Source organism: Danio rerio, chromosome 18 (genome assembly GCF_049306965.1).
Source record: "Danio rerio strain Tuebingen ecotype United States chromosome 18, GRCz12tu, whole genome shotgun sequence".
Taxonomy (NCBI): domain Eukaryota; kingdom Metazoa; phylum Chordata; class Actinopteri; order Cypriniformes; family Danionidae; genus Danio; species Danio rerio.
Window position 1 is genome coordinate 34,516,152 of NC_133193.1, and position 26,548 is coordinate 34,542,699.

At 35.0% G+C, this 26,548-nt stretch overlaps 1 protein-coding gene across 3 annotated transcripts in view; it reads left to right on the forward strand.

Moving 5' to 3' along the window:
• Positions 1 to 26,548, forward strand: part of dhx36 (DEAH (Asp-Glu-Ala-His) box polypeptide 36) — a 237,055-nt gene that overhangs the window by 42,593 nt on the left and 167,914 nt on the right. For all 3 annotated transcript variants that reach the window (XM_073929461.1, XM_005159207.6, NM_001128544.2), the window contains 3 exon segments: positions 4,393 to 4,472; positions 24,771 to 24,845; positions 26,302 to 26,468. In XM_073929461.1, coding sequence (XP_073785562.1) covers positions 4,393 to 4,472; positions 24,771 to 24,845; positions 26,302 to 26,468 — 322 coding nt within the window.

Genomic DNA, 26,548 nt, shown 5'->3' on the forward strand with positions numbered 1-26,548 from the left:
TGCTTGTGCTGCATTATGTCTTTTTAGTTCTTCCAATCGTTCCATTTCTTTTTTCTTCTCTTCCAACCTTATTTTTCTGGTTGTACTTTCAGAGATAAATTGAGCCTTTCTTCTCGCCTTCTTAGCGTCCATTTCTCTTTCTTGAGCTTCTCTTTCAGCAGTTATTCTTTCATCTTCTGCCTCAAGTATCTTAATTTCCTCTTCGTATTGATGCTGAGTCTTCATTATTTTAAGCACTTCTTGTGTAGCTGCTACTTTAGCTGCTGCTTCCTGTCTTTTCTGCAAAGAATCATGGGAAGACTGGCTGAACAACTTAGAAACAGACCTTGACATATTGGAAGTTGCTGAAATTATGCTGGACACAGTGGCTTCAAACAGTGAATCTGAATCAGGCCAGGGTGAATTCTCAGCTTCTCCATTGAGAAAACATTGAGCCTTCTTATTTGCAGCAGTAGCAATGGCAAGACCGGTATCGTTTTCCCTTCGAAATTCTGGCTCAGGGCTTGTGATGTTTCTTATTTCATCATAAAGCTTGTCAACCTCAGACTGAATGGCATTAATGGTGCTCACAACCTCAAAAATCAAATCCATATCATCATTGTCCTTCATGGGTCTTTTCAAACCATTAATGTGATACTTCCATCTTTTATACTTCTGCTCAAAGCTTCCTTTTAGATTGTTCAGTCTAGCTTCTTGCAACGTTTTACCCTTACCAGTGAGTATACGCACATGTTGGCTTCTTCTAACATCTGAGGTCTATGTTTTATCTGCACTGACCTGAAGTTGTTGTACTTGTGAAGCTACGTTATCCTGCTCAGCCATTTCACACTGTTGTGATGGTAGAGTCTGTTCTGCGTCATCGCTTTTCTTTGCTACTGGATCTGCACACACAGCTTTTTTAGTGGACATTACCGTTTTTTCACTTGTTTCTGACATGACTATTCTGTATTTACTATAGTTTGATATTTAAAGGAGTGTATCCTAATTTTCAATAAAGCTAACTTTTTTAGCTAATCTTCAAATCTTCAAATTCAAATTTAATAGCGAAGCTATGTCAAGTAGACTTCTATCTTAACCATATAAATTTAAACTATTGTATTGGAAGTACCAAAAATATGAATACAGCTTGTAAAATAAGATCAATGAAAAATGTATACAACAACCCAGAACTGTCTATTTCAGTCTTTCAATAATATAAATGATGCATTCGTTTGTCCTGTTAGTCCATAAAATTCAATAATCCAACAATTATAGGAAAATGTCAACTTTTATCCTTAAATGAAGATGATGGAAATACCAGCGCTAGTAAAACTTCAACAACAGTTCACAAACCCTTGTGCTGCTTCCAAGCACTATCTTATATGTGCTTGCTTTCTTCAGCCCTTTTCCCGAGTGCTGCATCAACCACTCTGTAGCGATCCTCTTGAAGATCAACCTCTCATATCCACCATCCTTTACCTCTTGCTGGTCAACATCCACGTGCAGGTATCATCTGATGGTCCTTGCCTTCACCGATGCAGTGAAGTATTCTACTATGCCGCCCTTAGTCACAACGCGAAGGCTGAGGTTCCTTTTTCACAGATGTTTAATGCACTTATCGACACAGATGCCGACATTAACACCGTAGAACTGTATAAATGATTACGATAACAACATCAGATACATTCACATACATAAGGATTAAGCATACAACTTTAAAGTAATTAATGAACAAAAATACATTCACATACCACTTTGCCTGCTTGTAAACTAAGAGAGGAGAGATACATCCATCGATTTCTCAATAAGCATTTTAAAATTATGAAAAATCAAAAATTATACATATTAAACTAATCACAAGTTATTGAAGAAAATATGTTTAAAGTACACTAGCGCCATCTAGTGGAAACAATATATAACTGCTTTATGACAGCAGTTACACAGTTACTAAAGTACTGGAATGCTTTAAAATAGATCTGTGCATTCTTACATTAACACCTCTGTTATCAAACAAAACACAATGAGAGATTCATTTGCTGCTCTTTACTAAATAACTATGGTAACTTTAATCAATATGCGAATGCAATTAAAGGTTAAATAGATTTTATAGCTTTATTTAATTTCTGTATAGGCCATTGATTTTAATAGGCTAAACCTTTTATTTTATTGTCAAATTTTTCTAATGTTTGCTATGTATTCTATCATTTGAAGCTATGTGTTGTCCCATATTTTTTACATCCCAACGTTGACAGATTGCTAATCAATAAATAGCTATAGTGCTATCTGTTAGTTTTAACGTCACCTAATGTTATGGAAGGGCATAGATGTTATAAAAAATAGTAAGAGTAATGTAACTACCTCCATCATTCCTTCCTCAAGCAAATGTATAAATATTAGATCTATTCAGCTGTAACGTAAATTGCATTGGCATATTAAGCTGACGTTTTTCCAGCTTGTAGTAGTCGATCAAAAAGCTATTTAGTTTCTTATGACAATATACACTAGCAGTGGAATTTACTGCGATGTGACAGAGCTTGAGCATAATCAAGGGGCTTGATCAAAGGTTGATCATATTCTCTTCTAAACAAAGAAGAGTATCTTTTTCAACAAAAAAATGATCACAGTTACAGCCAGCATCCCACAAAAAGCACTTCGAGCCTCATTTTGTGCATATCAAATCGCAAAATCCAAAAAGCCACACACCATATATTTTTGACTGCTTTGAATGGATACATTTTTTTTTTTTTTTTTTTTTTTTTACCATTTTTCCATATTAAAATATTATGGTGGGTCTTGAGATTGAATTACTTGCCTAGGTGGGTAAAAAAGTTTGGGAATCCCTGGATTCGGCTATGTAGGCTATTTAAACATTTATTATAAAAACTATTATTAACTGTAATTTTCTAAATGGAAAAAAAGGGTAATTTGTTTGTTGATTGAACACTAAATCATCAATAGCCTATTCATGAAGTTTATGACGCAGCAGACAGCACAGAGACGATGAGCAACAGTGCTGGTTTGTCAACTCGTCTGTCAAACTTTGACTAGAAATATCCTTCTTTCAGTTTGCTTCTTTGACAAAAAAACATCTGTAGGCACGTGTGGTTTCACGTTACTGTTACTGCAGGCGCTTTTCCATTCCAAAAACGCGTTTATCTGTTTAGTTTATCTGTTTGTTTCCATCTTTACTTTTATGTAGGTTTTGTCTGGGTTGGTTCCTTTAATTGTTGAAAAAATTGTTAAGTTTCAGGAGCTTAAGTGGAACATGACCTCTTTTCAAATGGAATCTCTCTCGTTAACATGCTTACATACTTGTGCTATATGACAATATAAAACCTTTTAGTCCTGGTGTATGATATTTAAGGTTTGGGACACTGCTGAGGTCTGTTCTGAAATGAAAGCGTCAGATTTACAACATTCACTATGGCTTTTAATGACTCGTGACACATTGACATGTGAAAATGTGTTTTACCTGCTTACACTGCAGACACGAGAACACAGATACGTTTCATGTCGGATAAATTTCCACATATTATCAAGGCCTGAATTTGATTTGTGTAAGTTGAAATCCATGTGATTTTCTCCTGCTTACATGTACATGGGCCAAATCCTATCTATGCCACATGGGAGAAAAAAAAATGGAATTGAGTCTATTTACACTATATATTATGTATTCAAAAAGTTTCAATCTCCAGCAAAAATAAAGGAATTGTTCTCACTTTTCCAGTACTTTGAGAGGCTAGTTTAAGTCAGCCTTCGAAATGCGGCAATTGCTGTGTATACAGAGGGTATGATATCAGAAAATTTAAAAACAAAAGAACATTAAAAAATTATTGTTACCATACTTTTTACATGCATTCAGAGATTACACAACATTATATGTCCCAAAAATAGAAGAAATTTTTAACATCTTCTCTGTACTGAACCTCATTCACAATTCTGTCTGGTATAAAAGGATTACCGCAGACCTAAATCAAATTTATTTGAGTTGGAGGAGAATTACCTTCAAAAAATATTTTTAATTCTTATGACTTTTACTTTTTTCTTTTGCTCTATTTTCTTATGTTAAGCTGCTTTGACACTCTCTGCATTGTAAAAAGTGCTAAATAAATAAAGATTAATTTGCAACAGCTCTTTGGGACAGCATGTATTTATATTTTAGAACAAAAATTGTTCTAACGCCACATTTGCAAAAAAAAAAAAGAAAAAAAAAGAAAGAAATTAGAATAGACCAAGAAAATTGTAAGTGTTTGTGAGCTCAAATTTATGATAAGATGACAATTTAAATAAGCAATAGTACAAGTTATTTCACCCTGGCTACACAATTTGTGTAGTATCAGTGGTCATACATATAAATGTTTTCAAATTTGTTTTGAAAAATTTATGATTTTAAGAGTAAGTGATTGTGCCTAGGTTGCAGAGAGAGTGGCTGTGGAACGCGCAGAGCCAGTGGGAGAGGGGAAGTCTTGTGGATATCAGATTCGTCTGCAGAGGTGAGTAAATAAGGGCTCTACGTTTCAAAATTGCTTAATGTTTAGACTAGTTTACTTTCACCTCAAAATTAAAGTTTTCTTTTTTAATTAGTCATCCACGTGAGTACACACACATATAAAATAAAAAAAAATATATATATTTCGTAACTGTGCTAATAACATTGTCCTTACAGTTTTTTTTTTTAAATATTTAAATTCTAAAATAAATATTAATTTCACAGGTTGGCAAATAATTTTGTGTGAGTGTATATGTATGTATGTGCATAACGTATATGCATGTGTAACGCATCAGTAATCTCTGTTTATAAGTAACAGAGATTTTTTTTTTTTTTTAAATATTTTGTCTGTCAGAATTTTTCTTGAAGTTTTCTTGTACTCGTTTGAAGAGAGAAAGTTTGGAAATATTAAGATTTGTAAGTGTTTTTGATGCAAGTCTCTTATTTCACAAAGGGTGCATTTAAAAAAAAGCGTAGCTTTTCTTATGCGTTTTAGATAAAACTAAATATATACAGTGGTCAATTAAAAAAAAATCTCTTCAGTCTTTCACAATCCGTTAGAAATAATTTTAATATGATAACTTGCTCTTACTGGTTCTTGGTCATTAATACTTCTAATGATTTATTTTTCATTATTGAAGATAATATTTTCCTGAAACAGAATATATTTGACTTTTTAGACTAACTGGTGAATGCAATTTTTTTAATGGTAATATAAATACAAAGCAGCACAACTGTCTTTGATCCTCTGACATTCTGTTATCTGTACTTGATAATGGTTTTTAATATATTTGATGTATACTTTTTAATTTTTGTTGGAGCTGTTCATGATACTTTAGATAGATAGACAGATAGATAGATAGATAGATAGATAGATAGATAGATAGATAGATAGATAGATAGATAGATAGATAGATAGATATGTATAGTTAAAATAATATAAATTGATTTTAAAATATAAATTGATTTCGCATATGACCCCATCTAGTGGACAACACAAGTATTGTAACTTATTATCTTAAGTTAATTTAAAAGCTTCATTTTTAAATCCCTCACTATAGGTAAAACCATTAAAGATATCCAAAATATTTTGACACTTTGAAATCCTGAATGTTTTTGCATCATGTTGACATTATTTGATGGAGATTAAATATTTTATAGTAGTGTATCAAATCTTCCTACATTTTAAACATTCAGACCCAATTAGGAGTCTTCCTGTATTTTAGACAAATGGTAGCACTAGTGAGCCTTTTAACCGCACCCATGTCAGATCTTTGCCAGTGTGTAACGGTTTACAAGTCATATGTGAATGCTCTGGTGAGCATATTGGAAGCCTCAAAAGGGACACACACAAGGGAAATGTTTTGAAGATTCACCTGTTGCCATGACAAGTATGTTAAAATTATTAGAAAACTTCAGTTTGTTGTTCTAACACTACCATGGCCATATTTGGAACACTTCAGATTAAAGATGATGACTTTTAAAGCTTTTTCAAATGTGACACACTTTCTGCTTTCAGATGATGGCGCTATAACCGATACTCACAATAGTTACATGTAGTGAGTAGTACAATGTAGTCAGAATTCTTCAACAAAAAAACTTATGAAATTTGATAAAATTCAGTGACCCCATGCAGAGATTATTACACATTTCCTGTTTTTTTATGTCTCACCTTTATTTCATTTCTTCACCACAGCCAACCATTGGAGATAAAAAAATCTGCTTGCAATTTAGCATCATCATCAATGTCTTGACTTAATGCTGTGCAATTTTAGTGGTTGTCGAATGAGTTTTCTAATTTACAGTCATTAGCTCTGACAAACTGGAAGACTGGAAGACAATTTAGTCTGAATGTTGAAAATATTGAATGATTTGATACACTACTATTCATAAACTAAATTCTTCAGGAACACAGTGCACAGCAGGGTAGAGCTGAAGATGTTTGCCAGAGCCTGACAGGATCAGATGAGATGCAAAAGTTCATTTGGGTTTGGACTTTGTCTATGATTTTACACAAGCTCAGACTTACACTTGGGTTGCGCTGTATATGAGCGGTCACGTGATGCATTTTGATTAGTTCAAGAAAGATGTGAAAATGGATACTGTGGAGGTGAAACAGGTTTAACTTTGGGTTTCTTTACATATCTCTTCTAAAATCGGATGGAAAATGTGAGTTGCTTCAATTCTTTTACTAATTTCAACGTGCATTTGGACCTGCAGTCCCATTGCATTTATCATTGTAAAGGAACCATCAATCAACGGTGATCTCCATGGATCCTCCACTGGCAAACCCTGTAGCTCTCATGCAAGATTTATTTATGGATAAAACTAAAATGCACTACAGTTTTTGGTTGTTTTTTGTTTGTCTAAGATAATTAGTTTATCGTTATTACTGAAATTTTTGTGCTCCATGCGTAAGAAGCTAGATGGGTGGTTCTTGTCGCATGACTGATGGTGTGTTTAAGGCATTCTGGTTGAACGGTTTCAACTCACTGAACTGTAGGTGCGCCTTGAAAACAAGAGCGTGTCGCCACCACGTCCCTACAGTCGTGACATGTTATGATGTTACAGAGGACTTTGTGTTTTAGATAAGTTTTATAATTGAACATCAGACGCGTGGTAATGTCTACTATCAATCTTAAGTAATACTGGCCTTGTGATATCTAATAGTTTTATTTTAATTAATTGATGTGTTCAGGGACAACACCGTTTTATGAACAGTTTGAAGGGCTCTTATTTTATAATTTCACATTAGATGGCCATAAATATAGTTAAACTGATACCATGGTAATGTCTACTAACAAGTTGAGATAAAACAGGCCTGTGATCTAATGGGTTTATTTTAATTAATTGATTATTTCACGGACAACAGTGTTTTTTGGAAGGTTTGAATGGATCCTATTTTATAATTTCACATCAGATGACTATGAAAACTTTCGCTTACACTGTGGTAATGAACTCCAATACAAACAATTTGAGGTTAAACTGGCCTGTAATAATCTAATAGTTTTATTTTAAATAATTGTTGAATTAATTGTCACTGTTGTCATTTCTGATATTTGGGATTTAGATTTAATTTAAGTAGACCAATGTAAACATTGCAAACACTGTAAGCTAATCTTGGTAGATTCAATAATGTTATGTAAAAACATTATAAAACATCAATATCTGTGCATTGTCTAATAATATAAAATAGCTTATTAGTCGATGTGATATAAATAATGTATTGTTTTATATATTATATTTATCTTCTAAAAATAGCTTAAATTAGTTAATAAAACACAAGGTAGACCTACTGAGCAAAAAAGGGGATGCCTCTCAGACACTTTTAGAAGCTGTCATTAATTTATTCTCACCATGCTTAAGGTCTAGGTCTCCTGTTGATCCTCATAGCATCCACATGGGATAAAAGAACAGCATCTTAAGTCTGTCTTTCGTGAAATGAAGTTGCAGTTTAATGTATAGTAAATCGGACTCATTCAAAGTAGCGTCACTGCAGAAACAAACATTATGAATGCATGTTACACTTCCAACTGCAGATTATAGTTTCTTTTTCTTATAATGCAGAGTTTTTTGAGGTAAGGGACATTTATGTTTGCCATTCACTTACAGTCGTACAAGCTCATCCAGTTCATCAAACTCTGTCTTTTAAAATCTAAATCGAAAGCAGATTATGTCTCTTCATAAAAGCCGGCGTATCAGCACGCTGCTACATTGAAAACGTATTATTTGAATTGCGCTTCTGATTGGTTCTCGGGATATAGCGGCTCTTGCTGTCAAAGGCAGGTGGCGTTTAGTTGCTTTTGCCAACAAACTGTTATTTCTGAATCTACTGACGTTGGTATTTGGATGATTTGGAGCAAATGTATTTGTTGATAGTGTAGTATGTGCCTAAAGCATTCACTTAATGTCATCTAATTTTTGGCGGAAGTGCCGTTCAGCGGCTTTTGCATTTGAACTCTTCTTATGTTATTCGTAATTTCATATACACATAATCACAATTTGTTATCTTTATAAAGATAATCATATATATTTAAACACTATAAATGAGGAGGACTTCTCTTCTCCACAATCCCTAGGTCTGAATGCAGACACAGTGGATAGTACTGCAGCAGCTCTGTTGTCCTATCTATTTCAACCAATAGCCCTGCTGGTAATCCAAAGAATTTTTAAAATAGACAAACAAAGCAGCACGGATATAGACAAGGTGTCTGACTTGTAATGAACTCAATTGATAAAAGGTAAAGTCTGCCATTCTCCAATTCTTGAATAGCTCTCCCGAAAAAAATGCTTGCTGCAAACTAACAGCTTTGCTGTGTTGGTAGCCCTGACAGCATTGTGGGGAAAAATATGCAACGAACCTCGTAGATTGTGGAAACAAACACATACGACCCTTCATGAACGGTTAAATGCTGCGTGCCGTGTGCAGACTTGGTCTCACCCTGTCATTAGCCGCATTTCCACTATCGGGCCAGTGCAAGCCAGAGGTTTTATCGGGCTGGGCCAATCGCCCGGGAGGTTGAGTAATGAGGCCAAAATTATGTCGCGTTTCCACTGTCAGGCTAGTAGCTCGCAGTGCGTCACACAAACACCGCCCCCAGAACAACGCCCGAATCAAACGTCACACTACCAGCCCACTTCAGCGGGAATCAGGCAGATAAAGCACACCATGGAATCATCACGATACGAAACCATTAAAATGAAGACAACCGAAACAAACAAATGACCCGTTTCTGTACAGCAGTACATTATATGTCTATACGCACTGGCTTGTGTATTTCCATTCATTACATTTGTTTACTCACCGACCGACTGTTGGCATTGTGCATCATGTTCTCTCGCCACTAACGGAGGGACCCAGCACAGTAAACGCACAAATCCATAATATAAAACCACAGAAATTCTCCGTTATAACTCGGTATGAAATGTAGTTTATAACATCTTTGTTTATAAGAGTAGCCTAATAAAATACAGCCATATTTGTTGCGCTCAGCAGCTATTCACTAAAGCTCTACATTTAAAGTTTCATTCATAAATTTGACCATGTCATATAAAAACATAAACACTTGTTTGAGGATATAGAACACATTTTGTGTTTGGACTTTTTCACAATGCGCTGGACTGGGTGACAGAAAAAAAAGTAGGCTAGTTTCTAATTTATGATTAATATCATCGTATCCAAATACTTTATAAATAATATTTCAAACCTTCTCTGGTGTTTATTTTTCGAAAATATCTAAAATCTTTTTTTTCAGATAGGTCTTTGTTAAATGAAAGTTATATGTAACTTTAAAACGGTTTGATTTATGTATTGTATATAGGCTACTTGCATTGTTCTAGCTAGCTTTTGTTTAGTTTATATTGGTTTATTTATTTAATGCGATTTTATTATATACGATATGTGTAATTCTTTAAATTGTATTTCAATATAGCCTAGGCTATTTTATCAAGATATGACACTATAATGTTTAAAGTCTATGAAAGTGCGCACGTAATTTAAGTTTTTTGTATTTCTGTTGTATTCATGTTGTGTATTATCTCCAAAATAATAAAAAAAGAAAGAAAAAGCCGCTCGCAGCATCAACAGAGCTGTAAATGGAGCGCTCTTTTGCTTTGTCTCACACACACATACAGATATTTAAACGTGCTCAAATACACCTTTTAAACCTTTACTGTCTGCTGTGTCTTTAATATGGTGTAAAGATTATTATGCTTTATTGAAGCATCAAGGAGGACGCAGCAAAGAATGTCACTATGAATTAAAACTACTTTATTATTTTATGCAACACCCTTACATTTAAAAGGGAAACATAAGAGTGATCATATGCAAAAAGAACCCATAAGGCTAGATGTTTTCTTTCCCTCATTTATTTATTTATTTATTTGTTAGGTGCATGTACTCATGTGCGATCGGAAAACGGTGCCCGCCTCTCCTTTCACTCTGCCCCGAAGCCCCAGCTGGCCCTCTTTGGCCCAAGGTATTCGGCAGGCTGAAAAAGGCTGGCCGCTGGCCCCAAGAAAGCCCCGATTTGGCCCGATTAGGCCCCGGAAGTGACAGTGGAAACGCGACTGGCCTTGGCTCGCCCTGGCTCGCTCGCTTTAGGCGCAATAGTGGAAACGCGGCTATTGAGTCTCACAGCTTGGCAGGTCTGCCTTGCCTTCGGAAAGCATGTGCTTTTATGAATAATCAAGAAACCGGGTCTTCTCATCGGATAAGAAAACTGGTATGAATAATAATGAGATACCGACGCATCATCACTCCACTAGCAGATGCACGCTACGTCACTGATTTTGATCCCGCCCCTTAAATTATTTTAAACCTGTAAGTTGAAATTAACTGACAAAAGCTCATAGTTATCCAGTTTTTCCCACAAATAAAGCTAACAGGTGCTAACAATGTCTTAACTGATGCTCAATGCACAAATCTGCACAAATAAAAAAAAAAGTACTTGAGGGTTTCTTGAATCTCTAATCCACCTTCACTATATTCCTTAATTATATAATCTTTTTTCTAATACAATCATAATTAATTTTACTTATTTCTTTGAATATTTTGGTTGAAATTGATAATGAGAAGCAGGGATAAATCAATCTGGAAACACTTTAAATTTTTGTCAGTACTATTCTAACAGGAACTATATCCCTCTGCAGGCAAGAATTTAAAATGATTTTACTTTTCTCAATTTTTGTGTCCATGTTTAGCTTTTCGCTTCTCTCTACAGTAAATCTTTTGAAATTATAATACCTAAATATTGTTATCAAGTAAGGTCAAAGGGTGCTCCTGTTCACATTTTGATTCAACTTGCTTAAGTGCTAAGGGGATTTGTCCTTTAAAAAAGAAGTCTTATCATCAGCTAGCTGACTAATTATAAGATTGTGTTTTATAAAACTAACGCCTGCAATGTTTTAATTATTAACTAGAATAGCTAGTAATTCTGCAACCAAAATAACTAAAAGATAAAAGCTTCCACAGACTCGCCTTATGCCTCTGTTCACCTGAAATCGAGGAGTTGTTTTTTTTTTCTAGTAGCTGAACCATTAAGGATATTAACAATCATCCCTGGGAATATTTTATAATTTATATTAAGAAGCATGATAGAACATATATTATCTAATAATTTGTTATCCTTTTCATGTATTGGAATTAGAATATTGAGTCCCTGCTTCATAGTAGGCAATGGATTATTAGTCATTATGCAATTTTGTAATTTTTTAAACTAAAAATTTACGTTAAGATCCTCTCAAATAAACTTGTGAAAAAAAATGTGAAGTTAGCCCATCTGGTCCAGGTGATTAATTAGTTAAATTTTTTTTAAGGATAAATCTAATTCGGTAGAATTCAAATAAGCAATTTTAATCTAGATTAATTCCAAGATTACAATGTGATTAATCCAGATTAAAAAAACTATGCCCACCCATTTTATATATATATATATATATATATATATATATATATATATATATATATATATATATATATATATATATATATATATATATATATATATATTTAGCGCTGTCAAAAATGTGTTTGTTAACTCATGTGATTAATTTTAAATAATTAACGCGTTAAAAAAATTAACTCGATTAACACAGTTCAGGTTTTTTTTACTTCCTGTTGTGGTGGACGTGTGTTTAACATGCAAGAAATGTGGATAAGAAGGAAGCACTTTTTAAAGGCAAGTTTCAGTATAAAACAATTAGTCGCATCACCAGGCTCTCCAAAGTTTCATGCAATTTCGGATGTTTCGTAACGCATGGCGAACAGAAAGAAAATCCTCTGCATTTCGTGACTCTGTGTTTCTTTAAGGTAATGAAATCACGCTTTGGCTGCACGGTAGAATTTTAATAAGAGTATAAGCTTAATCATATTAAAATCAGAGTATTGGTGTCTTATGTGAATGTACTCTCTGTCAAAGACAGGGCATTACTCTGCCTTTCAGCATGAGCCCTCCAAGTTTAGCGTGTTTCCTCATTAAACGCAACGAAAGCGTATGCTTCGCGTTGTTGTGTCAGAATCCTTGTGAAATACAGTAATACTTTAGGATGCTTAGTTTAAGCAAATTTTATGAACAAGATCATGCGTGTTGAATCTGAGGGGAGTCGCTCCAGTATGGAAGGCCGTTGGGGCCAAAACGTCTGCAGCGCGTTGTGTGTGTCTGTGTGTGTGTCTGTATGTGTGTCTGTGTCAGGCCCGTTGAGGGGTGTCAGGGGTGGAGTGAGCGACGTATCTGAGTAGGGGCGTGTGCGCGAGATCTACCTGAAGGACGGTGGGGGTGAGTTGCGCACGACATAGGCTACCTGAAGAGCTAGGAGGGATGCAGGGGAGAGGGGTGTGCAATGTATTTAACGACCGGTTTGCGGGAAATTATCATTCATTTGCGGGCATTTGGGAGTCTCTGTGCACTTGCGGATACTCCTAGTCTTAGCAACTGGATAAATTTAAAGGAGGTTTAAGCAAAATTGTTTCTACTCTATAACTAATGTTCTCAACTCACAGCAATAAAACTTTACAATGAGTGCAACAGTTTGTATTCTATAGTTTATTATTATAATTTTAAATGTTCCATATCTGCAATTTCTGTATTTTGGCATTTTTTTGCTGTCCACTTAGAATCCAACATGGAAATAAATGTTTTCTTTATTGGCATTGATTGTTTTGAAATTTAAATGTCATTAACATGCCTGTGTTTTAATTTCTTTAATAAATATGGCTGTCAAGCCAGGATCTTGATGGTTTATTGTGGGTATTGTTGTTTACAAGACACAAATTGTGAGTTTGCATATAATCTCACTGAGAGAGCAGTGTACTGAGAGCAAGAAAACTTATGCGTGAGCAGTGCATATTTGAGAGATCGTGAGAATTTTTGCGCAAGCAGCGTATGTGAGAGCTCGCAAGCAGTTTTGTCCACAAACAGGAAATCGATGCACACATTATACTGAGAAAGCTGTTCATCATGCTCACTTTGTACTGCACGGTTTTGTGTTGTAAACCACTTGAATGTAAAGTAAATACAATAATGGTAACAATAAGAAAAGAAACAAAATCTGCATTTTGTCATGGCATTGTGTCTAATATGAATATAGCCAAGCCATTTACAGATATTGCCAGATAATCACTTTACCTCTACCATACTTTTAACAGATCATTTGTGATTCTGGCTGTCATCCTTTCTTGCATTGTCTTGAGCCTTCACATTGCCAATTATATACTATATTGTTAGTAGCCTGGAGAGGTCACAGTCATTCTGCTACATCAAATCACTTTCTACTGGATGTAAAATGCTCATTATAGAACATTATAGAATTTTATAATGTTAAGTTCTAATTCTGTAGTTATTTTGGTGAAAGTAACTAAAAAGTAATATAAGAGTAATGTAACATATTACAATTCTGAGACAGTAATATTGTAAGGTAAGGGATTACATTTAAATAACAGTAATAAGTAATCTGTAATGTATTACAGTTTGGAAGTAACTTGTACAACACTGCTTGTAACACAGATTTCTTCATGTAAACAACATACCCACAATAAACCATCAAGATCCTGGCTTGACAGCCATATTTATTACAGAAATTAAAACACAGGCATGTTAATGACAATTAAATTTTAAAACAATCAATGCCAATAAAGAAAACATTGATTTCCATGTTGGTTTCTAAGTGGACTGCAAAAAATGCCAAAATACAGGAATTGCAGATATGGAAAATGAAAAGTTATAATAATAAACTATAGAATACAAACTGTTGCACTAATTGTAAAGTTTTATTGCTGTGAGTTGAGAACATTAATTATAGAGTAGAAACAATTTTGCTTAATACTCCTTTACATTCATCCAGTTGCTATGAGTATCCCGCAAGTGCACAGAGACTCCCAAATGCCCGCAAATGAATGATAATTTCTTGCAAACCGGTCGTTAAATACATTGCACACCCCTCTCGCCCCTACTCAGATACGTCGCTCACTCCACCCCTGACACCCCTCAACAGGCCTGACACAGACACACACACAGACAGACACACACAACGCGCTGCAGACGTTTTGGCCCCAACGGCCTTCCATACTGGAGCGACTCCCCTCAGATTCAACACGCATTATCACGTTCATCAAATTTGCTTAAACTAAGCGTCCTAAAGTATTACTGAATTTCACAAGGATTCTGACACAACAACGCGAAGCATACGCTTTCGTTGCGTTTAATGAGGAAACACGCTGAACTTGGAGGGCGCATGCTGAAAGGCAGAGTAATGCCCTGTCTTTGACAGCTCGCGACTTCACCAGATGTTCTGAGTACATTCACATAAGACACCAATACTCCGATTTTAATATGATTAAGATAATACTCTTATTAAAATTCTACCGTGTAGCCTTAAAAGGAACCTTACCTTAAAGGAACACCGAGTCACGAAATGCGGAGCATTTTCTTTCTGTTCGCCATGCGGTATCAACTTACAACTGATGTCGAAAGTTAAAAATGAAACACTCGAAATAGCATGAAACTCTGGATAACCTGTGATGCAACTAATTGTTTTATACTGGAACTTGCCTTCAAAAAGTGCTTCCTTGGTCTTATCCACATTTATTGCATGCTGAACACACGTCCACCACAACAGGAAGTAAAAAAACCTGAACTGCGTTAATTGCGTTAATTTTTTTTAACGCGTTAATTATTTAAAATTAATCGCATGCGTTAACGCGTTAATTTTGACAGCGCTAATATATATATATATATATATATATATATATATATATATATATATATATATATATATATATATATATACAGATGTTACTACTTCAATGTGTTCCTTTTGCCACCATTCATACCGCGGCGACGGTGCGCCAGCAGCTTTTGACCGCTGGGTGGCACTTTAACCACAGATAATCAGCTTTGCCTTTTCACAACACTAAACAGACTTTTCTGTGCGTACCTTATGTGATCAGATGTGTTCAATTAAAATATAATTTTGATTTAGTTTTCTTAGTAATAAACATGATCTTACCAGGGCTTAAAGTATTCCGGCACCATGCCGAATCTCCGGCGTACGGCCGTGAGAAAAAAAAAAATTGTGGTTGCACATGCGATTTTGTTGGGGATGCTCAAAATAATCGATTAAGCAATAACCGAAAGGGCGCGTTTGTAACCGATGAATGGTATCAGTTAAATGATTAAAATATGCTTTATACAATTTTAAAGTTTGGCTGCATAGGGGGGCATCTGTTTAATGGTTTACTGACGGCCGCCAGTGTTTTACGCTCTGCTTATGCTCGCTCTGCGCGCTTCAAGTTTTGCCGTTGCGCGCTGTGTGCTCGAGCAGAAAAAGTGTGTTACCTCTGTTTTATTGTTCAGTCAAATGAAAGCACTGCAGGGTTTCTGTTGAGGTGACAGCGGGGTTTGGGTTGTCAATGTGAGTATGGCAAACTTTTAAAGATGGAGGAGAGACTTGTGGTTGCTGTTTAAGTTATCCAGAACTGTATTTATAGATCTTGAATATCACAATATTATTAAAATTACAATTATAACATCGACAGCAACTCGACTCGCGCACACCAGCTGATTCAGTCGTTTTCTAGTGACATATAAAGAGCGCAGGGCTTCTTTTTTTCTTGTCAACCATAAAAGGCAGCGCGGTGCACCGCGCGTTTTTGGAACATAAAGGCGTGCGCTTTGTGATCGGCCCCTAAATACAACAAATATTTGTTAACTCTTGGTATGGTAACACATGCAAACACACGTTTCTACAGACGCATTTTGCCAAAGAAGCAAAATGAAAGAAGGATATTTCTGGTCACAGTTTCACACAGAGTTGACATTAACCAGCGCTGATGCAGATCACCTCTGTGCTGTCTGGAGCCGCTTCATAAACTTAAAAAGCAGGCTGATGATTTAGGGTGGGCTGCAACCAACAAACCCCTTTTTTATTTTATTTTATTATAATTTTTTTTTAATTACAGTTATTAATAGTTCTTATATAATATCAGCTTTTAAAATAGCCTACAATCTACGAATCAAACAAATCCAAAGATTTTCTTGATTTTTGTATAATGATAACTCCGCACCATACTGAGGCTTTCATTTTATAGCTTATAAAACATGTATGCAAATGTATGCAATGTCTTATGTAAGGGCTGTGACGGTCACCGTGACGACAATCACTCTAGAACACACATTTTCTGTTTTGTTGCCAAGTAGCCTACTACATTTAGGAATATAACGTTAACACGTGATACAGCAAGTTCAAGTTCAGCCATGAACCTCGCTTGAAAACTTATATTACATCGCAAATCTGGAAACATTTTGGATTCGTGGCGAACGAGAAAGGCGAATCAATAATTAGGATGAAGCTATTTGTAGGGCTTGTTTAGAAAAATAAGTGTTAAATGGACAAACACGTCGAACCTCCAGAGCCATGACATGCGGAGCCATCTCCGGTGTCATCTAATGAACGCAAATGCCAAGCTAGTCAGCCAGGTATGGCAGGAGAGGCCTTTTCAAAAATGGCCAAATACAAAGGAGAAACTGATAAATAGTAGACGTTGATGAGAAATGGAGCAGCATATTTGGTAGTTGAACGCGCCGCTACGCAATGTAGAGCTGGTTTCCGAGAAATGCAGGCGGCGGAGCAAGATACCCTCTTTGCCACGGTTGCGAAAAAGTATCTGCATGCGCTACAGGCACACCGTCTCAGTGCTGCTGGAAACATTGTAATCTCAAATAAGCCTCCACTTAAACCGAACAAAGTCAACATGTTAAAATATGAATAGAAAACAAAAGTCGGAGAGACGCGTTTTTTTTTTCAAACAGTTTTTTTTCAAACATTATTATAAGCTGCATTGTGTTGTTTTATCAACGAAAGTTAAACAACAAACATGTTCGTTTGTACGAATATTTAGCATAACACTTCGGTCTTTTTTTATTTCTTAATTTTTACATGAAATATAAATTAACTTAGGTAGGCTACTTGGGTAATAAACTTATATTGCGCCGACAAGAACAAACTCTAAAAGGTAATGTCTAAAGCGAGAGTAGTGATATGCTATTAATGTTTGTTGTTAATATTAATGATCGTAAACACGACCTGCGTTGTATAATAAACGCCGACATTGTGTCGTGTCTGCGATTTTTTTTTTTTTTTTTTTTTAATTAATTTTTTTATTTCTTTTAATTTTATTATTATTAATTTTTTTTCTCGTTGAAGAATAGAAAATTTATATTATCGCCATCTTCCCAGCCAGGTTTTCATCCACAGTTTCCGCTTTTGTTTCTTCTCAAACAATAAAGTTTCGCTATAGCAGGCCCCCCGGCAGGATATCATAACTGAGGGCGCAAGGGCGCAATCCCATCGCACTTGACCTGATGACTGAATTCGCAGAAAGATAATGGTTTAAGCACCAAACAAGTGGTTTAAATTGTGTTAGTTTCCTTATTTCTTTCCGTTTTATTTTAAATATTATAAATGTTTAAAGTTTTAGGTAAAAACGTAAAAATATGCCTACACATGCAAGCTAAACTAGATCATATCTGAGTCATCACGCTTCATTACCCAACCAAAATCAGCGAGGAAAAAATAAATGTTTTAAATTGTATTTAAATGTTAAATTAAATTTTAAAAAAAATTATTTAAATGTTAAATGCCATTTTAAAAATAGTTACTAAAATTAATGTGTTATTAGTTACATTTTTAGGCATTAGTGTAGCCAAACAGAAAGCCTGTCTACCTATATTATTCAGCCTGCAGCGCATGGGGTGGATCCGCGGTAAATCCACACGCACTAAATAGCCTACCTTTTTTTTATAACACTGTAAACATAACTTCGCAGGTCTATCACCTTTAAACACAAAAGGCATTTTTAAGTGTCCTAACTTGACTGCTGCTGTAGAATGGGATGTTTTTTTTTTTACTTAACTGTAAACTAGCCATGTCAAAATGAAAGCAAATATTTTTAAGGGTTCTGCGTTTTGTCAATTTTTTAGCTTAATAATAATAATAATAGTAATAATAATAATAATAATAATAATGGATATAATAAATTATAATATTATTTATAGTATAGACATTTTTATTAGGCTACTTTAATATTAATCCCTAACTGAAAAACTAATGTGAAAATGACTGGCAGCTGTGCTAAAATTAATATAACGGCAAATTTCTTCTGCATTTTTTCCCTTTATAGCTCAATAGTTTTATTCAAAGAATTAGTTAAGCAAAACATGAAATAAATTAAGCAGCGTGTCTTCGTGATATCCACTAGTCCAGTTTTCTCCAGTGTGAGTTTAGAGAGCGCCTACACTGCATGCGCATTTATGCCTGCACCAAAGCAGGTGTAAAGTCCAGCACAGAGCGCGTTAGTTGTGCGTTCAACCAACAATACCTGCTCCACTATCTCCAACACACAAATACTGGAATCCTTATTTGTGGACTTACTTTTGATAATAGGCTACTATCATTACCTTTATCCTGATTCTATTTTTATTTGTATTATTCTATTTTCTTTATTTTATTTTCTTTATTACATGTTATATTCATAATTGTTTGCACTACTGCCCTTTTTTGCACTGTCTTTGTACGCAGTGACGCTGCACTGTTTTGGCAATATGAATGTACAGTTATTTGTCATGCCAATAAAGCACCTCAAATGTGAAAATAGCCTAGGAAACAAATAACAAATCGGAGTCTAATAATAACATAAATGCCATTTTCATTTTCATACATGTGTGGGTTTTGACAATATGTGTTTAAATAAGCTATAAAGATTAGCCTATCAGATGAAATGCATAGTGAGGAATGAAATAAATGTCTCTTTTGGTGAATATTTAATTAATCTATATCCTTACTATTTTTAAAATCACCTCGCTTTGGCCCAGAGAAAGAGGCGTGCGGCACCAGCGGACCTGTGCTTTCCCAAACAAAGACGTACAGTAACTTGCGGCTGAACTATGCATAGTTTGGGGGGGAAAAAGGATATAGTGATGATTGTTTCCCAAAACCCCTAGTTTCTCTGTCGCAGATCCATCATTTGAATCACGTCACTATTAACTCTGCTTTTATTTATTATTTATTACTTCTCAACGCCGCATTTCTGTTGCGCAAAAAAAAGCTGCTGCAAATAAACAAAGTTATGCCAATGCCATTTTAATAGTTTCATGATAGTAGTAGCTAGTGTGCTTCATCTGCGTGATTCTGATTTGACATTCTTCCGCTAAACTTGCACTGTCTTGGTGTAAATGGGCTATGAACTTTTGCTATTGAGGCTAAGGCATCAAGGTGTAAATGGGCTATAGTTCTCTCTGCAACTTTCAGGTTTGAGGTAGGGGAAGTGGCAGAGGTTATTCAAATGTACCATCTTTAAAAATAAAGAAGGCCACTTACGCAGCATTTGTGTGTAATTATCTTATTTTTATTTTATTATTATTATTTATTTATCAATTCATTCGTTCATTCATTTTCTTTTCGGCTTAGTCCCTTTATTAGTCTGTAATTGCCACAGCGGAATGAACTGTCAACTTATCCAGCATATGTTTACACAGAGGATGCCAGGAGGGCCAGCTGGGGCTTCGGGGCGGAGTGAAAGGAGAGGCTGACTTTGCCCCGAGTCAGGGAAAGATGGCTTGCCGTCATTACACTAGTTTTCCAATTTCACACGAGTTACATGCGCCAAACACATGAACAAATAAATTAATAAATAAGGGAAAGAAAACATCTAGCCTTATAGGCTGGGGTCTTTTTGATTATAATTGCCGTTATGTTTCCGTTTTAATAATAATACAATTTTAATTTATTAGTGACTTTGCTGCGTCCCCCTTGATGTTTCAATAACGCATAATAATCTTTACACCATATTAAAGACACACCAGACTAAAGGTTTTCAAGAGTTTTTGTCAAGTTTAAACGGTGTGTTTGTTCATGTTTAGATGCCTGCATATGTGTGTGTGAGAGATTGAGCAAATGAGCGCTCCCTTCAAAGCTCTGTTAAGCTGCGAGCAGCTTCCTTCTTTTTGTTATTTATTTTGCTGATAATACACAATATGAATACAACAGAAAGACATAAAACTTTACGTGTCCCCTTTTGTAGACTCAAAACAATAGTGTCATATCTTTATAAAATAGCCTAAGCCATATTGAAATATAATTTAAAGAATTACAAATATCGGATATAATAAAATCGCATTAAATAAATAAACCAATATAAAACAAGCAAAAGCAACAAGGTAGGCCTTTACAGCCTACATAAATGAAACCTTTAAAGCCATATTAAACAAATGCATTTTACAAAGGCTTTTTTAAAAAAAAAAAACGATTTTAGATATTCTCTAAAAACAGTAAACACCAGAGAAGGTTTAAGATAGCCTATTATTTATAAAGTATTTGGATACGATGATAATAATCAAATCATGCAAACAAAGCATTTTTGGGGTTAGTGAACGCATGAACTGCGACCTTTATTCTGTTAACCAGCTGTGCAGTGCCATTTTAAAAACACATCAGAGAAAACTACAAAAATAAGTGTGTTATGTGTCCACAAACAAGCGTTGATGTTTTTATATGACGTGCTAAAATTGAAAAAGGAAATTTACATGAAGAGCTTTATTAGTGAAAAGCTGCTGAGCGCAACGAAATATATGCTGTTTTATTACTTGCTCTGTGCTTAAATAGTCTACTTAACACTTTCCTTAAGATTACAGAATAATATGCAACATCTAAGTGTCATATAGCCTATAAGGAATAGCCTATTATTATGTTTTAGGTCCCTCCAGAGCATTTGGGCTGAATGGTTGACTACGTCTATCAAAATGAGGATGTTATAAAATACATTTTCTACCGAGTTATTAACGGAGACCACTCGATGTTCGATGAGTCGGTCGTTGAGTAAATGAAACACACAGGCCCGTGCGATAGGCTATTATGTAGGCCTATTGCTGTACAGTGTGTCATTTGTTTGTTTCGGTTGTCTTTTATTTTAATGCTCTCGTGATGGTATGGTGTGGTTAATCTGCCCAATTTCCGCTGAAGTGAGCGGGTTGTGACGTTTAATTCCGGGGACGTTCTGGGGCCAGGGTTTGCGTGACATGCTGCAAGCTACTAGCCCTACAGTGAAAACGCGACATGATTTCGGCCTCACTGATGCCCATTAACACCTGACAGACAAGCTTTTGGTTATGAGAAGGGGGAAGGGGTCTCCACTCTTAAGTGTTTTTCACAAACATGAATACACAAAATCCAAAACTCTGACGTAGGACGGATGGCATAACAACCTATGCGTTTAAAAAGCAAACCGCATTAAATATGGGACCTTATGAAAATGAATGTTTCTATGCACAACAACTTCTGAACTGAACTACGTGTTATTTTAAATATCTATATTACGCTCCAAGCATTCGCCAAAACGAATATATTTTTACGTAAAAACACAGAACATAGCTGAATAGAGTGTTGCCTGCTTTAGACGATGGGTTAATAATTATATTATAAATGGTTATGTTCAGGTCAATGAAATAATACCTTTGATAAATAAAATATGTTCGCAAGAACGTGGTGGGCCAGTGATTCCCTGGCTGTCATCAGTGGGTTAATGAGTTCAGGAGAATTCTGCTTTGCATTTTTCTTTGGATTACTAACATCATTAAACCAGACATTTGTTTTATAAGTTAACCAAATATTCGCAGAGATTCAGCAGTTTTTTTTCTGACGCGTTTGCCATTCATGCCAGTCAGTGAAAAAAAAGTAACTGTGGTGGCCCTGTTTGCAGGTATTAAGATTCGTTTTCATCAATCTGATGCAACTTTTATTATTTACAGGACGTAAAAATGCAATTAAAAGTTTCAAATCAATTAAACTCAGTTTATAAAAAGACAAGCCTATTTTACGCATTAAATAATGAAATATAACTAATTTCCTTTATTTCTGATTAGACCATGCATTTTAGTCTGTTTTACAATTGTAATATGTGCATATGCTTTTTTTAAAAGAACATTCATTTAACAAATATTTTAGCACATCGAAAGTAATTAAATGACGTTTTTTTATTTTATTTAAACCTTTGTGCAAAAGGATCAGAAATTGATCGCGCACACGCAGGAAAAAAAAGTCATTTATGCGACACATGACTTGCATCGGTCCTATGCCACGTTTCGAGGATAAATTTGCATATAGGTGCTGCTTTGAATGGAATAAAACTATTTAAAAACACATTAAAGATTTTACTCATAAAATAAAACAATTCACAAAGGAGTATCTTATGGAAAAACACCAATTGACGGGCTCTGCTTTCGGTTTTAAAAGAATCAAACAGCTTTAAAAAATATAACTCGCTGAAGGAAAATGACAGGAAAAAAAGAAAAAAAAAAGATTAAACATATCAGGACTGTTAAAAGAACAATTCTCTTTAATATATTCTTTCGACTCCGAAACATCAGCTAAGATTATGAATGATGGAGTGTCTCTATTGCCTGCTTCAGCAGTGCGTCCTGCTGGTTATGAACGAGGAGGCGGAGAGAATGCGCTGTTTAGTTTAGCCTTGATATATTTAAATAAAAACTAACACCGAACTGCTTTTAACGCTCAAAAAGTTAAACTAAAATGCACAACTTTTGTTGGTTGCACCCGGGGGTAGCACAATGAACCTAACGCGCCATTATTTTAATTCTATATTCGTGAAGAATGAGCCATGAGATTGAGATTTTTGAAGGTGCTCTCCATTACAAGAGCCATTACAAGTAAAACAACAACAACAAAAAAACAATTTTACTTTAAAGAAGAACAGACGTTTTGAGAAAAAAAACTGAACAGAACTGAAACTAAATTATTAAAAATAAACTTGCGGGACTTAATTTATGTCCTGTGGCAACATTATTTTTATTATACTTTAAGTGATCTGCTTGAAGTAGGTCACATTTATCAATGGTAAGTTTTAGCCTAAGTTTACATCAATAACATAATGTGCATTGTCTTTTACCATACAAAAAGGAAAAAAAAAAAAAAAAAACAGTAACACCCTAATCATATTATTTCCTTATTCAGATTAAGGCAAATAATTTAATTAATGGTGTTCATGTAAATTAGTCGGTGTCAATTTCATCTCTCGACATTTAAATGAAATAAAAAGCTATGGCAGGAGACCCAGGAGAACTCCATCGCTGACGCGAGACATACAGTTTGGCAAAATGTACTTGGAGTAAGCCAAATTCTTTCTAGGGAAATGTCTTGTGGACAGACGAGACCAAGATAGAGCTTTTGGGTAAAGCATATCATTCTACTGTTTAGCGAAATAGATTGAGGCCTACAAAGGAACGAACACAGTATCTACAGTCAAATATAATGGAGGTTCAAAGATGTTTTGTTTTTTTGCTGCCTCTGCCTCTGTTTTGCTGACTTTGTGCAATGCATCATGAAATCTAAGGATTATCAAAGTATTTTAAGTTGAGGTGTAGGGCCCAGTGTCAGAAAGCAGGTTTTGCATCTAAGATCTTGGGTCTTCCAGCAGGACAATGATCCCAAATATACTCCAAAAAGCACACAGAAATTGATGCCAACATAGCATTGGAGAGTTCTGAATTGGCCAGCAATGAGTCCAGATCCAAATCTCATTAAACACCTGTGAAGAGATCTTAAAATTGCTCTTGTGAAAAGGCACTCTTCCAATTTGAGACATGAAGGAGTTTGCAAAGGAAAAGTGGTGCAAATTTCTGGGTGAGAGGTGTAAAAAGCTTATTGATGTTAATAGGAAGTGACTGATTTAATGCAATACTTTTCTGTGAGAACCAGTTTATTTTCTGGAAAAATTCCAGGAGTGCCAACAGTTTTGGCCATTACTTTATAGCCTCAAGTATGATTTTGCAATCTATTAAAAATAGAATAAAACAATAAACTTTACGATTTTTTTGGCAAATTTGGCATGAACCAATTAACAACACTAACAAAACATAATTTTCCACTGTTTGCCTTTCATGAAAGTTCAAAGATAAGTCTATGTTTGCAATTATTGAATAAAATGTAACAATACTTTATATTTATAGCTGTGCGTGCGTGCGTGCGTGTGTGCGCGTGTGTGTGAGTGTGTGTGTGTGTGTGTGTGTGTGTTTGTGTGTGTGTGAAAATTCTTAAAATATTGATTATAAAATATATTATTCCAATAAAATAGTCATTTAAATAAGTTAAATAATCAATCATTTTGATCTACATAAAAAAATATTAGTTTGTGGCATCCCTAATTGTAATTGAAGTGAAATTTTACCCTCACATTTTTTCCACTATTTTATTTGTCCTAGTATTCACCCCTTCCACTCTCTGTCATTGCTTTCAGTCGGTTACCTCGGAAGCAAGGCTCATTGTTGTATTGTACAACAGGTGTTATTCTTCAGTGGCTTCACTCAGATCCGTAAGTGCCCTATACTGCTTCCCTTATTTTCTCTGTTTCAATAACCTCTTGTGCAATGTCCATGACAACTTTAAATATATGTTGCCATAAAGAAATATTGCTAAGGTGTCATTATAATTCTCATCCATTCAGAAATAAAATGTTTATTCGCATGGCTAAAAGTGTCTAGTTTTCTATTATAATGTCTATGGTGACATGTCTATGGAGTCACCGATTAAGACACAAATGTATAATGGTCACGCACGTCCTTCAGTGTTTAACTAAAAACAATGGAAATATAAGATTCTGTCTCATCTTGTGCTTGCTAGTCAGTATGAGTCTCTTCACTACACACACTGAAAAGATGTTGTCTAGTGCATCAGCTGTTATGAGTGGACCTCTATCTAGCATTTTTATTAAGGTATTTTAGTTTATTTCAGTTTCAGTATTTCAGCTTACTGAATCATACATTTTAATATATAATTATTATTTTCTATTATTTTAGGTGAGTACTGAGCTCAACGGTGCAGTATGTATGTTTAACACCCAGTAGTTGAACTCGGCATTGCACTTCTAGATCAAAACAAACGCAAGCACAGGCTGAGGACAGGAGCGAGTGATTTAAACTGTGTAAATAAAAGCAACAGCATGCGATAGAAAGAATATTTTCCATATTAAAAGGAGTTTTTGTCCTTACCAACACCTCGAATATTAGAAATATTAGAATTGGCTTCTATTTCTCACATGTGAACAACAAAAGATTATGACAATAATCCCCTCAGGTACACCTCATGTGCTTTATAATTCAGAGTTAAATGCTAAAAATGTGAATTTAAATGCCTTTTTACATGACATTTATTGTGATATATTGAAAGGAGCAGACAGTTCACCTCAAATCTTGAAAAAAAAAACGGTTTGAAATTAAACTTTAGAGCACATTTGAGTGATTTAGCATGTACATTTAATAACGTTAAAGATGGTTTATGTATAAAATAGATTAAAAATATTCTGTGCCATTGAATGGCTGTATTAAAAATTATGTCGTGTTTTGTCTTGTACAAACAGCCAAATTGCTTATCCCTGTTTATCTTATCACAAAGCGTGTGGTTAGCACACAATTTAACCTGCTAACGTAATGTTTACGTTCAAAATATTTGTAGTTATATTATTTGCTAATTAAAAACCTCATTTTGAACTGAATCTGTCTTATTTTGAAGTCTGCTACTGTGCACAGGAGGTCGCATTTATGCTTTTTGAACCTTTCTGAATAAATGAATGAAACGCATGGTTTTCCACTAAGGCAACCCGGAGTGCTGAAATGTATTTGACTAAACTGGCATTGGGCAGGTTAAAACACACTGAACCTATCGAGGTGCCTACCGAATTGTGACTTCAGTGTACAATTACAAACATAATGAAATGCCTGCATTTATGTGCTCAGTTTTTTTTTTTTTCTCTTGTTTTTATTTTTTTCCAGATATCTTTCTAGCATAACCCATCTGGTCCTGGATGAAATTCATGAGAGGAGTGTTCAGTCTGATATTCTTATCACCATCGTGAAGGACCTGTTAACTGCTCGTGATGACCTAAAAGTAGTCCTCATGAGTGCCACACTTAATGCTGAGAAATTCAGCAAGTATTTCAGTAAGAGAATATAAGTCATAACTCTGAATTGAGGTGTTTAATTACAACCCCAAATCAGAAAAAGTTGGGCCAGTATGGAA